General features: G+C 44.7%; 3 protein-coding genes across 3 annotated transcripts; 1 reads left to right on the top strand and 2 right to left on the bottom strand.

Moving 5' to 3' along the window:
* Positions 1-478: 478 nt before the first annotated feature.
* Positions 479-2,154, bottom strand: LOC103979196 (15-cis-phytoene desaturase, chloroplastic/chromoplastic). Its single transcript, XM_009395260.3, has one exon. The coding sequence runs from the start codon at positions 2,081-2,083 to the stop codon at positions 680-682; it is 1,404 nt and encodes a 467-aa protein (XP_009393535.2). The 5' UTR covers positions 2,084-2,154; the 3' UTR covers positions 479-679.
* Positions 2,155-6,037: 3,883 nt separating this feature from the next.
* On the top strand, positions 6,038-8,293 carry LOC103979600 (laccase-15-like). Its single transcript, XM_009395772.3, has 6 exons — positions 6,038-6,124; positions 6,206-6,357; positions 6,456-6,700; positions 6,797-6,925; positions 7,012-7,962; positions 8,064-8,293. The coding sequence occupies exons 1-6, from the start codon at positions 6,038-6,040 to the stop codon at positions 8,192-8,194; spliced, it is 1,695 nt and encodes a 564-aa protein (XP_009394047.2). The 3' UTR covers positions 8,195-8,293.
* Positions 8,294-8,398: 105 nt separating this feature from the next.
* Positions 8,399-9,238, bottom strand: LOC135628607 (uncharacterized). The gene is made up of 3 exons (XM_065135364.1): positions 9,201-9,238; positions 8,833-9,084; positions 8,399-8,552 (listed from the first exon to the last, which is right to left on the bottom strand). Exons 1-3 carry the CDS (start codon positions 9,216-9,218, stop codon positions 8,502-8,504), a joined length of 321 nt encoding a protein of 106 aa, XP_064991436.1. The 5' UTR covers positions 9,219-9,238; the 3' UTR covers positions 8,399-8,501.
* Between the last annotated feature and the right edge of the window lie 4,816 nt (positions 9,239-14,054).

The following is a 14,054-nucleotide window of genomic DNA, read 5'->3' on the forward strand; positions in this document are numbered from 1 at the left end:
CGCCTTCAACTACTTACTTCATCGAGCCCATCTATGGCTGCTTGAGGCTCGAAATGCAGCATTCAAATTTAATGGAACAGCGGAGAAGTTTGGTTCGACGGTTCGAAATGTCGACCGGTTTGGCCTCCAGGAAAAACCCAGCTAAGGGCGTATTGATGGGTCGGATTATAAGCTATACTTGCTCAACCAGCTTTCCACAGACACGTCTAAGGCCGTGATTTAAGATATATATATATATATATATATATATATATATATATATATATATATATATATATATATATATATATATATATATATATATATATTGTGTGTGTGTGTGTGTGTGTGTATTCAAATGATTTTAATGTTAAATCAATATTTAATAAATGTAAAAATATAGAATATCTGAAATACCCCTGATATTCTAATAGTTATTAGCTGATGGGATTAACTACAATAAAATACTGTAGAATAAATAAATGTAAATTCATATAACTCGAGAAATCCGCTGCTGGTTCTAATTGTGATGTCGGTAAATTGTGCTACAAAAAATTCTTCCATCAAGCACTTGCCGACATTGCATTCTCGGCGGCAAAAGAAAGAGCTCATGTACGTAAACACGTATTCATACATACATCTGAACGATCAATTTATACGGAAACGAATCAAATAGAACGGATAAATGGAGGCCCGGCGGTCACGCCTGCACCATGCCGCGGTCTCTGAGGAGCGCCTCCGCAGCCTTCCGCCCGGACACCAGCGCCCCGTCGAAGGTGGCGGAGCTCCAGTGGTCGCCGCAGAGATACAGCCCCGCCCCGACCCTCGGCTCCCGTGCTGTCAGGTTCGTCGGCGGCGTTTGGTCAGGCTGCGCGAACCCGATCCGGTACGTCCGCAGGTGCCTCCACGCGCCGACATCCTGCGGCCTGAACCACCCAGCCAGCTCGCGCACCACCTCCGCCGCCAGTTCGTCGTCTGACCGCTCCGGGAACGCCCCCACCAGCGACACTGACACCAGCGTCTTCCCTTCCGGCGCGTACGACGGCACCACGTTGCTCGCGAAGAACATGTTGTTCACGATTCCCTCGCCGGAGCCGTTCAGGATCAGGATCGGCTCCGTGACCGGCGCCCGGTCGGCCGAGAAATAGAGGCAAACCGTGCTCCGAATCGCACCGGTTTTGTCCTTCCTGGGCGGCAGGAATTGGGCCACAAGCCTCTCTGCCTCCGGCTGTTCGACGGCTACGATCACTCCCAGGTCGGCGGAGACCACTTCGCCGCACTCGAGCGTCACGGACTCGCCGCCCGGATCGACGGCGGCTACCCGGGATCGGAGGCGGAGCGACCCTGGGGGAAGCCGGGCTGCAAGCTGCTCTGGAATGGCGCCAATGCCGGCGGAGGGGAGGGTGTTGTCGCCGAGGGCGAGGCACTTGAAGATGAAGTCGAAGAGGCGGGAGGAGGTGGCGAGGTCCGGATCGAAGAAGATGCCGGCGAGGAAAGGGCGGAGGAAGCGCTCGACGATGGAGGGGGAGAAGCCGGCAGCACCGAGGCGTTGGGCGATGGTGGTCTCCGGGGCGGAGAGGAGATCGGCGTCGGTGCGAGAGGCAGCAGCGAGGCGGGCAACGCCGACGAGGAGCTTGTCAGGGATGGAACCGATAGGGTTGAGGAGGGAAGCGAGGCCTGAGAGGGGGAGGCGGAAAGGGTCGGCGACGCGGTGGAGGCGGCCGTCGTGGAAGACAAGGGCGCCGGGGTAGAATTGGCGGAGGCGGAGCGAGGGGTAATGGAGCAGCCGGCGGGCCTCGGGATAGGCAGTGAGGAAGATTTGGAAGCCGCGGTCGAGGAGGAAGCCGTTGAGGGAGTCAGTGCGGACGCGGCCGCCGACAGCGTCGGAGGCCTCGAGGAGCACGAACGGGACGGAGGCGGAGGCGAGGTGGGTGGCGGCAGCGAGGCCGGAGAGGCCGGCGCCGATGACGACGGCAGTGGAGGGGGAGGAGGGGGTCACGGCGGAGGATGAGAGGGCGTGAGGAGAGGGGGAGAGGGGAGCATGTGTGGTTTTGGGCGGAGCGAAAGGGGGGCTAGGGAGAGGAGAGAGTAGAAGAGTCTTCATGGTAAGAGAGAGACGAGACGTGGAAGGAGAAGGAGAAGTGGACGCGGGGATTGGGGCATTCTTGTTAATACTTGAGCTTTCGGCTGTGCGTGACTGCGTTCAGCTGCCTTATCTTATCCGCAACACGCCACTGCTATTGGATCGGGTCAGGACGGCCGAGCCCAGTCGAAGAGGATCGGCCTGACTTCCATCAAATAAGAGTCGATCCGACCCGTCTTATCCACATGCTTCATCCCCCATACATAGTACATACGAGAAGTTCCATTTATGAGGATTGAGGTATTCTTGTAGTGCGATGATAAACTCTTTTTTTTTGTTTAGGACACTTTTCTGAGACAAAATCGTATATTTGCTTCTCTTTGTTTTTTTATCATTATTTTATTTTATTCTATTTACTATGAGAAAATTGATGATAATGCAATTACAGATTTGGATATCGTCTCACAAATATGATTGTGGGTGTAGAAAAAAGTGAGGGAATGAAGCTAAACTGCTTTTTGACCCCACCACATGCGATTACCCTCTTATTATAATATTTTCTTAATTATATGAGGAAATTTCTCTATTCTGTTGAGGAAAATCCTTACTCTCTTCTCGCTGCCAATTCATCATTGGTGTTGCTACTCTACGCCAACGTCCGTTCCCTTCCGCTACGGCATCTCTAGTGCTGCTCATCAGCACTGCCCCACCTTTCTTCCTCCTCTGTTGCAGTTTCCTCCTTTGCTGTAGTAACATCACTGCAACATTGCTGTAGATTTCTTCTCTACTATCGCAGCCGTCGTAATCGCAACCACGACCAACGTCGTTGAGAAAAGCGAAGCTTCGCTCTTGCCTTCGGCCAGCAACCAACGTCGCTGAGAAAAGTGAAGCTTCACCCTTCGGCCAACGACCAACGCCGTTGCATTCCTAAGAGGCTCCGTGGTCAATCCTCATCTTCCTCACCGCGGTAGTCTTCGCTGATCTGTCAACATTCGGCAGACTTAAGGAGAATGAAGGGAACGCCTGTGCCATCACAGCAACAACAATCACAGTAGTAGCAGCAGCGATCTACACTTATCTTACTCATGAAGCCTCTCGCTTGTAAACAATTCTTTGCATCGATCCAAGATTGGTAGCACCATCTTGCGGGGGCATGATAGAAGATAAGATTTTCCTAACTATATGAGGAAATTTCTCTATTCTGTTGAGGAAAATCCTCTATTCTGTTAGGGAAATCATTCCTCCTAATTTGTATAAATAGGAGAGGGAACATGTTAATAGATTCAAGCTAAAGCTATTTCATTTCTACAATAAAGCTTCTTCAATTATTGTTCTTATCTTCTATTATTTCTATCACAAAGTCCTCCGTCCGACCCATGGAGATGGCCACCGAGGCCTGCAGTGAGCCGTCCTCCTGGCCGGCGACCGTCACCACCTCCCGGAGTGAATGTATGAGAAATCTCTTTTAAGTGTGAGAAAGTGAAAAATAAGAAATTTCTAATGGATGATTCAGATGATAGAAATATACTGAAACTTCTTTATAAAGGAGTGAAATTAGTGATTATTTTGGGTCCTTATGAATCCAAAAACCAGTACACATTAACCCAGTCATAAAATTCTGAGTTCCCTTGATCAATCCCAACACTCTCTTACTTGTTAATGCATCAATTACCAGCTTCAATGTGCACAAATTTGGTTATAGATTGACAAGATGGAGAATGGAGGCTGTTCGTATCTCTTTATGCCGTTGTTGGGGAGTCAGCATGATCGATCTCAGATGCGCAAGGTTGCATGGTCTAGAGCTCGGGTCTCAGAAGCTAGCATCGATCATTCCATATTCGGTGCAGCCCTTTTGTCTCGGAGCCCTTGACGCGTAGGGTCTCCCACGTTGTCACTCGAGTGTCGGGTCGGAAAATCGAGGTCGGGAAGGAGATTTCCCAACTCGACTCCTCATAAGTTTAAATCGGCTTTCAATTGAATGAGTGAGAGTAGAATGCTTGAGTGGAAAAAAAACTTTCCTTTGTATTGACCAAGCGATAGGTTTTTATGCCTCCCACAGGGGTTGGCTGCCCCCAGCCTCTTAATGGTCACCGACCTCTTAAGTGATGAATCCATATTTTTCGTGCTGACACCAGTTGTCTTACACGGCGTCGCACCCGAGCGATGTTGTCCTTGTCTTCACGGGGTGGAGTTGTACTCGAGCAACGCCGTTCCACTCTTTACGGGATGGCGTTGTACAAGAGCGGTGCCGCCGTCGCACCCAAGCGACACCGTTCCACTCTTTGTGGGGTGGCATTGTTCCACTCTTTGCGGGACAATGTTGTACTCAAACGGTACTACTATCACACCCGAGCGATGTCGTTCTACTCTTTGCAGGGTGGTGTCATACTGATGTGGTCTGCCACATCGACTTCGAAACTTTTTGTTGGTGCTGATGTGGCTGTGGACGGCTAGCTAGGAGCGTGCTACCAAATTGTGCCATTTAAGAGGCGTAGTTCATATTCCTTAGCATCAGTTGCAGCCCTGGAACCGGAGACGGAGGATACGATACCAAGCTCAATGAGTTTTCTACGGTCTAAAGCTTAAAGATGCAGCTATTCTACCTTCTGCAACTCATCCTTGTAGTATTTAATGAGGCACTGTTCTGATATTGCTTTCAGATAATGGACAATGACCAGATTACATCCAACGTGTTATGGTTGGTAAGTATTTTAGGAATTCTAATTAGATTCTAATTACTTAGAAGATGTCCTAATCAAATTCAAACTACTTAGACGAATTTAGATTAGAAACTTAAGTAGGAAGAGTACTTGGGTATTCTACTCCTCTCCCTCAGTGACACAATGAGTCTTGCAAAATCTATTGAGGAAAAATGGGGCTATGATCAGAGATCTTGGTAGTTATTAACATGTCATTGAATAAAGAGGTCTGGATACAAACAAATCCTTAATGCTGAAGGGATCTTATGTGAAGATTGCATGCATCTTTTGTTAGATAAGTACAACATATCAACCTTTCAATGTTCTCTTATTCTTCTGTACCTCTATAACAAGAATAGATGCAAATAATGATCTCACCCCCAGTTTTTCCTGGGAGTAGCTGGTGAATTAAATGATGAACATTTTGCTGTAATGGTGGGGGTTGAGAGCTGACTTAAAAAGGAATGGGGGATTCTTTAGTGACTGTCACTGTGAAGAGAGTAAAGAGGTCATCTTCTTCATCCAGCCTGTTTTTGCTTTCTTAGCTGCTTGCCAAGAGAGTAAGAAGTCAATGCAGCCCAAACTCAACTAACACAAGGTAGATTTTTAGCCTCTCTAGTGCTTGTTACCATCACATCCATCTTGAGATTTAATTGGGCTGGTGGAAAACTAGCCTGCATGAGAAGAAATCAACACGAAGATGGCCTCTTTGAATCAAAAGCATGGAATATGAGTCCCTCCTTTCTACTCTTTAAAGCCAAATGCTTGTTGGAATCAATCATATTTGACAAAGCAGCTAATGCAGCCAGAGAAAAACTCCATCAGGTGGTTGTGGCAGATGATTGAGATAAATTGGTAGATGTTAATGCTGATCCTTTCTATTGTTCAGTTCATACGAAGTCCAGGTAACCATGGCTCGTAATTGCCAACCTGCTTTGTGTTATACCTTTTGATCGAAACAAAGGCTTCCAATGGATGACAGATAATTTCTTTGATATGAGTGTAGTCTCACCGTCACAGTTAAAAGCAAGAAATAGTAGAAGAAGAAAAGTTTACATTTGAGGACCTAATGAGCCCTCAGAGGTACCAGAAATGTAGAGTTGGCCGTGGAATGCCTCAGGTCACCAATTCTTTCCTAAATGAACTCAGAGAAGAAAGAAGGTCCATGTAAGGTGCAATGTCTCCATCAGAGGGCAGCCTGTAATCCGAGCTCTGCATCTCTGTGTCCACTATAAAAATGCTACGACAGGAGCAGCAGTCTTTCCACTCTGCAGAGATGGATTTCTTGTGTCTTCTGTTGGTGCTGCTACATTGTCTTGCTTCAACTCAAGCATGTGGCAAGACTCATTCCCATGTTTTCAATGTGAGTACTCCTCTGAAACACTCTCTTCTCTGCTTCATGTTCTGTGAATGAGAGTGTGATTTGGAATGCTGTTGTTTGTAGGTGGAGGAAGTTCCTCGTACTCGGCTGTGTAGAACGAAGAGCATAATGACAGTCAATGGGCAGTTTCCAGGACCCAATCTGTATGCTCACAGAGGAGATACCATTGTTGTGAAGGTCCACAACCATGCATCAAAGAATGTTACCATCCACTGGTATGGCCATTGATTACTGACGGCTTTCGCTAATCATCAAGTAAATCCTCGTTGGGAGTTTGCCTTTGTACACAACAATTGATCGAAGAAACATGCAGGCATGGAGTAAAGCAGCCAAGGAATCCATGGTTAGATGGCCCTGAGTTCATCACGCAGTGCCCCATTAAGCCTGGAGCCAGTTTCACCTACACCATAATCCTCTCCACCGAGGAAGGAACCGTTTGGTGGCACGCGCACAACGACTTCGATCGAGCCACCGTACATGGCGCCATCGTCGTTCGTCCCCGGCGCGGAACGCGCTACCCCTTCCCACACCCCTTCCAAGAATTCGTCATCATGCTCGGTCGTCATAGATTCTGATCGGTTATGGTGGAGAAGACGACGATTACCGCCTGTTCTACTCACAGTTCTGTTTGTTCTGTTGATTGCTGCGTTGCAGGGGAGTGGTGGAACCGGGGCGCCAATGTAATACTGGAAGAGGCTCTTAGCACGGGAGGTGAAGTCAACAGCTCCGATGCTTTCACCATTAATGGACGACCGGGCGATCTCTACCCTTGCTCGTCTGCAGGTGTGGACTTGTCGGAAGTGATTCCCTTTGGTCCTTGCTCTCGTCTTGCAGAGATCAAACGCTTTGTCCTCTGACATCTCGTCCAGGAACCTTCAGAATGCCGGTGGAGCACGGCAAGACCTACCTCCTCCGCGTCGTGAACGCCGCGATGAGCAACGGGCTCTTCTTCTCCGTCGCCAGTCATACCGTCGTGGTCGTAGGATCTGACGGGAACTACGTCAAACCTTTGTCCTCGGATTACATCATGATCACGCCCGGGGAAACGATGGACTTGCTACTGGAAGCTAACCAGCCTCCCGACGCACTCTACTACATGGCAGGCCGGGCGTTTAGCTATCTCTCCCTCGGCTCGTTTCCCACCACCGCCACCACCGCCATCGTCGAGTACGTTTCTGACCTCCCCTTGGAGTCGACTAAACCCCTCCTGCCAACCCTTCCTTACTACAACGATACCGCGGCGGCGACCAACTTCTCCTTCGCGCTCCGTAGTCCAGCGAACGCCGCCCACCCGGTGGATGTCCCCAAGACGGTCGACCAAGACATGTTCATCGCGGTCGCCATTAACGAGCTCGAGTGCCCCCAGGCGTCGTGCGCCGGGCCCAACGGGACGCGGCTGCGGGCAAGCCTCAACAACATCAGCTTCGTGGACCCTCCCATCGACATACTGGAAGCCTACTACGCGGGGATCGGCGGCGTGTTCGGCGAGAACTTCCCGAGCATGCCGCCGTACTACTACAACTTCACGGCGACGGACCAGCCGCTGAGCCTCTTGCTCCCGACGCTGGGGACCGAAGTCAGGGTCTTGGAGTACGGGGCGAGGATGGAGGTGGTGTTCCAGGGGACGTCGCTTGTGATGGGGGACAACCATCCCATGCACCTGCACGGCTACAGCTTCTACGTGGTGGGCTGGGGCTACGGGAACTTCGACAAGAAGAGAGATCCCCTGAGGTACAATCTGCAAGATCCACCATTCAAGAACACCATCGGAGTTCCCATAAACGGATGGGTGGCCGTCAGATTCACAGCCAACAATCCTGGTGAGTTCCCAACCCCCTCGTGACTTCACACAGATGAAGAAGACAACCAAACCACATCAGCCTCATCCCTGAAGCATGTTTGTGACATTGTGGTGTTGCAGGGGTGTGGTTCATGCATTGCCATATCGAGCGCCACATGATTTGGGGAATGAACACCGTGTTGATAGTGAAGGATGGCGAAGGACCAAAGGAGAAGGTGCTGCCTCCACCTCGCTACATGCCGCCTTGCTAGGACTCTCAACTCCACAAGCGTGTTGATCGTATGCTACGAGTTTAATCCTGTCATGTACCAGTTCTTACGATCTTTACTTGCATAGAATAAATTTGAAGTTGCAACACAACCACAAAATAGGATTAGGTTTCAGAGCAGCACACTCATGGTGTTCATCAATCTCTGCTACATTCTAAAGTTCTTCCCAGCTTGGCTAAATCCAAGTAGATGATGCAGAGTGGCGTTGAAGATTTAAGATTCTCAAAGCATACATTTATGTTAGCGAAGAGAAGGAACACTGAGTCATCAGCAGTGAGTGTGACTGTCCTCATGCACCTGTACAGCACCGCAAGCAGCCCATCAACTTCTTCTTCCTCCCCTGTAGAAGCCAAGAGAAAGAGTTAAAGCTAATGGCATCTTTTGAGAAGATGGTTTTATGGCACCAACTGCTTTAGGTCAGTCTCAGTCAATGACACCGAACCCCACCCTCTGTCTCCATCTATTTGGCCTGATCCCGGCCGAGCGTCTGCCCATGGTCTGCCGTTCTCGGGCCCGCCGGTGGGGCCTTCGTTGCACTGCGGCCAGAGAGCCTCGATGCCATCAACGGCTCGCTTCCCCATGAGCACGGGTAGAAGAGAAGAGGAGAACCGGAAACGTACTGTGGGGGAGCCATGGCGGTGGCGGCGGCGGCGGGGCTCCTCCTCCGCCTCCCCCTCGTTGTTGTTGTTGTTGGAGGGGAGCTGGAGCTCGTCGTCGTTGCCGAGGCTGGCGCGGGAGGGGTGCTTGTTCTGCTTCCGCATCTCCCGAATCTTGGTGAAGTCCATGGAGTAATCCGGCACCCCGTTCTTCATGTCCCACTCCCCGAACGCCGGCACCGCCATCCATCCACTGCTGTTGCCATTGTTTTTACCCTGCAAACACCATCACCCCTCTCTTTAGAGTTCAAGAGAAACGAAATCCACAACATAAAAACCAAAAGAAAAGTAATAATAAGCGCAGATATAGAAGAAAAGAAAGCTCAAGTCACCTCCTTGGAGTCTCCCATGGATGCCTTTACAGCTTCAAACCTAGAGAGAGTAGAACAAGAGCAGAGACCAGCTTCTACTTTGGGTATATATAGCGACCATGGAAGCAATGATTAGCTTTATTTAGTGTGCTTATAGTAAATAAACAATTCGATTGAATACAGTAAATACATTCTCAAGAATCTCAAAGGTTCCAAAAGGACAACTCCAGTAGGGATTGAATTCAGGTAGCAGATTACCGGCTCAAAGATCAGAGTTGGAAAGTGATGCTTCTCCAGCACTTAACACACACTATCATCATCATCATCATGCAGATTCTTACCTTTATTTCTTTTCTCATGTTCAATCAAAGCTCCTAGTCTAAAGGTTCCAAAAGAACATTACTTTACATGCTAATGTATTCACCCAATAATTCCATACCACAAATTGTAATTTTCCTTGCCATGATGTCTCTTTTCATGCATGGGTGGTGGCAGACATCCAACAAGAGTATACAAAGTAACTGGTGGCACAGAAGAGCTTATGGAAGAGAGATCAATTCTTTCCTCATCATATTTGATCTGGAATTTCTTATAATAATTAATTATCAGTTGTACACGACTGTCAGAAGAACAAAAGAATGGTGAATGGGAAGAGGAAAGAAAGCTAACAATCTATATCACAGATTAAGATGGTTGCTGAAAGGAGTTGGTGCTGATGCCCGGGGATGACAAATCAAGTATGCTAAGCAGGAAATGCCCTCTCCTGCAGGAGAACACAAGAAGGCCAATTGTTATCATTCAAATTAGATGTCCCAAAAACCACAAGCTTCTTCCAGCTGTTGGAAGTCATGTCAAATAGAATAGCATTCTCTTTTGTTGTTCATCAAATTTGCCACCAAAGTGAAGTGAGGAGAGCAAAGATGAAGGTTCAGTACTGGACACACAAAAAATTTCTTGATTTGATCTCTAAGGAGACTGCATTCATCAAAAATTTCAACCAAAGACAATTCTTTAATCCAAAAAGAAGGTTAATAGAAAATCACCCTGTTGTTTCCTCTGACTGGAGTTATTTAGCTGCTAAAGTTTGAAGGTTAAATTAAAAATTCTCTCTCTCTCTCTCTCTCTCTCTCTCTCTCTCTCTCTCTCTCTCTCTCTCTCTCTCTCTACTAAATGTTAAATCAGCCATGACCATCCATCACTTAAACAAGTTACTACATCAAACCTCATGCTTTCAATCTTTGTCCTGCCATGATCAGCCCAGACATGTCGGCTGTTGTACTATCTCATCAATAAGAAGTGCTGCATAAAAATTTCTTAAACATTATTGTTCATTTCAATGATGATCACGAGAGGGACAACAAACGACCAAGAATGGGAATAAGCGATAAAGAAAGAGAATGGAGAAAGGGAATAGAGAGGAGAAAGTGAAGATTATGGTAGTAGATGAAGAGGAGATGAAAAAAAAAAAAAGGGTAAGATTAGCACAAGAAAGAAGAAGAATGATCAATATAGAAGGTTTAAAAGACTTGCCAACAAAAGGAGGTGAAAGAGACAATTAGGCAAAACAAAAAAAGAAGAGAGATCACTTTGGAAAGAGATTTTTCACTGGTCAAAATATAAAGTAGACCTGAGAAAAGTAGCTTGATGATAACTTGGTCATATGACATCATTGGGTTTAATGCATCAATAATTAGATTCTGCAATCAGCAGCCAAATTTTCTGACATATAATTCTCAGTAAAGGCTAAGCAAATTTCTAACAGGGAATCTAAGAGAAATGTTGCATGTAACATTGATAAAAAGTATGGAAAGGAGTAATACATCTTATATTAAAACTTAGTACAACAAAAAACATGTGATTTTAGCACATTTTCCTTCAATATTGCTAAAGGTTGTTTTTGTGATATTTACAGGAACAGAACACCAGGAGCCATCCAAAAGCAGTAGATGCAAAGGTCCCATTGGAAGAAGGAAAAGTAATCACTATGTCCTGTAATATGGGTTATTTTGTGATCATGGAATTCCTATCTTTGAATGGTGCCTGGCTTGACTATTTGAGCCACTTTCTAGCTGTGCTGCTCTTCCAACTTCCCTTTCTCAGACAATATCAGGAGGTGGACAAGCACAAGCCAATGTAATTTGCACCCTTGTACTCCACCACCTAAGTCTGTATTTTGATGGAATGACTGCATCCATTAAATAGATTATGGGTGAATCAACCAACACTAGACAATTGTATAAAATGAGAAGGAAGTGTGACTCTCAAGATTTCATCTTATTCAAAGGGATTAACTGATTTATTAACTTATTTAATTTAGTCACTGATCCAAAATTACTTAGGATAACACTAATAGTGATACATTTGTGAAGTCATTATAAGTTAATTTTGTTGTATCAAACTTAGGATGCCTTCATGTCTTTCCACTTTAACTTTAAAAATGTGACTATCCAATAACTAAAGTAAACTAAATGAGGTTTTTCATTTTGAAGTATGTTATCATGATTTGACATCCTTGTCAAGATCTAATATAATTTATATCAAATATTCGATGATAATTCTCATGTCTTCTGTCGAATAGTTTTTTCCTACTCGAACTTTTATCTGTCCCAATATTAAGTCAACTTTGATGTTATTTATGGTTTCATGAAATAACTGTTAATTTTGTTTGATCAAAATTATTATTTAAAATATTTAAACTTTAATTAATAGTAATACATCCATCATATCCTTATAATATTAGCTCAATTCTAATGTGAAACTAATCGAGATATTATGCATATCTTCTAACATGATATATGAGTAGTTCTTTTCTATTTGAACCTCACTAAATATCAAATACTAGATTTATTCTAATATCATTTATCACGATCCAATTTGTAGGGGTTAACTGATCATCTATTCTTGTGAGACCAAACCACTAACTGATGTTTAAACATATTTTGATAATAATACTCCTATTAAGTTACTACAACTCAATTCAATTGTTCATGAAGTGTGACTAAATTTATTTATCGTAATATAATTTTTGAGTTTGATGTTCGTGATAATTTTTTTCTCCATTTATCATGTCAATGTCAAGTTTCGTATCATTTGTTATGATTTGATAGAACAACTATTATTAATATATTAAATTTTAATCATTAATATATTAAATTTTAAACTCATGTTAATGATTATTTTTTAACTCTTTACCGATTTGAGATATAGAAGTAAACTTAAGAGTGTTACAATTAAAATTACTTTTAAATGATCTAAGGCCTTTTATTGTGCCAGTTTTGGTAGTGCTAAGAATAATGTACAGCAACACTCCTTGAGGTCCTCCTCATCCAACAGGACTTAGCAAATTGACTGCTGAGTACCTCTCGAGTAAGCTTGCTTCTGAAGTCTTCTTAATCATCATGTTCTACAACCATCACATATTATTTACAACATTAAATGTAATATCATGATTTAATCTCACATTAAAAAAGAATAAGGATTAGATAATTCACTATCATCTGTACAATGTATTACAGTTCAAGCTCATAACACCTTATGACTCTATGATCCATGGAATGGAGATTCCCTTGAAAGGGACTTGAAATATCATAACAATCCAAGCTATGACATTAGAAAAGAAGTACTACACAAGTGTTTTAATATCTCAAAAGTAATCGATCTTGAGTGTCAAAAGCCAAAAACTCTTGTATCATATGTCATCTTCTTCATGTGAAATTATTAACTTGGTGATCTACTCACATGCACCTAAAGAACAGAGAATATAGAATTGGCAGCCACAAGAGAGAAGGAGAGGACACTTACTGAAGAAGGTGCCAAAGCCTGGTTGGCAACACATGCATGATGCTTACCCATACAAGCATTAGATTACATGTATGTACATGCCACCAAAATAGTTGAATCCAAGGCCCCATTAATCTACATATTTATGTGCATTATGCTTTGGATGATGCTAACAAACCATCCTCATTATTATTAATTGAGCTTGTTATTGACTTTTGACATGATTGCTCATTGGTCAACTAAGCATGGAATTGGAGCCCCCCACTTGCTTCAAGCAATCATTCCTTCTCCAGATGAGATTGATTCTAATGATACAGATAATATTCTCTTTTTTACTGTTCTTCATGCACAATGATCTAAGCTAATTTAGCTGATAAAGATCTCGATAACTTATTACAAAATATTAAATTTGAATCTTACTTTGATCATTTACCTTTAAAAAAAAATAAATCAAATCTTCTGATACTTCACACTTCCCCCTTTGTTCTGACAGTTGACCTTCACAAGAAGAACCTCTCCCCCCACCCCCTCTCTCTCTCTCTCTCTCTCTCTCTCTCTCTCTCTCTCTCTCTCTCTCTCTCTCTCTGAGTGTATCCAAGATGAATGTTTCACTCTACAACCTGGAGCAATCATGGCTGACCCAACCACTATGATTTCCTTCTTCTTCTTCTTTCTTTCTTTGGGCAAAAGAAGGTTTGACCTCCAACCTTTCCACTGTGAAAAATCCTACAGGAGATCCCACTTCTTCTGAGCCAAACATGATGAGAAGAGCATTGTTGTGGCAACCTTCTTGGCCATGCAATCACTTGGTCCTTGCACTCCCACATGGAGCAGAACTCTTCAGCCAATCACTGGATCAGTATCAGCATGGTTTGCCTGTCATAAGATTCAAACAACCCTCCATGGTCCTCTCCCAATCATTGCAAACCTTATGTTGGGTATGGTCGTCAGCTTCCCTTTGAGCCCTCACTTGTTTCCACTGTAGGGGGGCTAACTTCACCCCCAAAGAAATTGTGCGCTTGTCCTAAAGAACCAGTGCAAGATGGAAATAAGGACACATTATGGTAAGTCCATTAGCTTATTGGATTTGATATG

Source organism: Musa acuminata, chromosome BXJ1-3 (genome assembly GCF_036884655.1).
Source record: "Musa acuminata AAA Group cultivar baxijiao chromosome BXJ1-3, Cavendish_Baxijiao_AAA, whole genome shotgun sequence".
In the NCBI taxonomy this organism is placed as follows: Eukaryota; Viridiplantae; Streptophyta; class Magnoliopsida; order Zingiberales; family Musaceae; genus Musa; species Musa acuminata.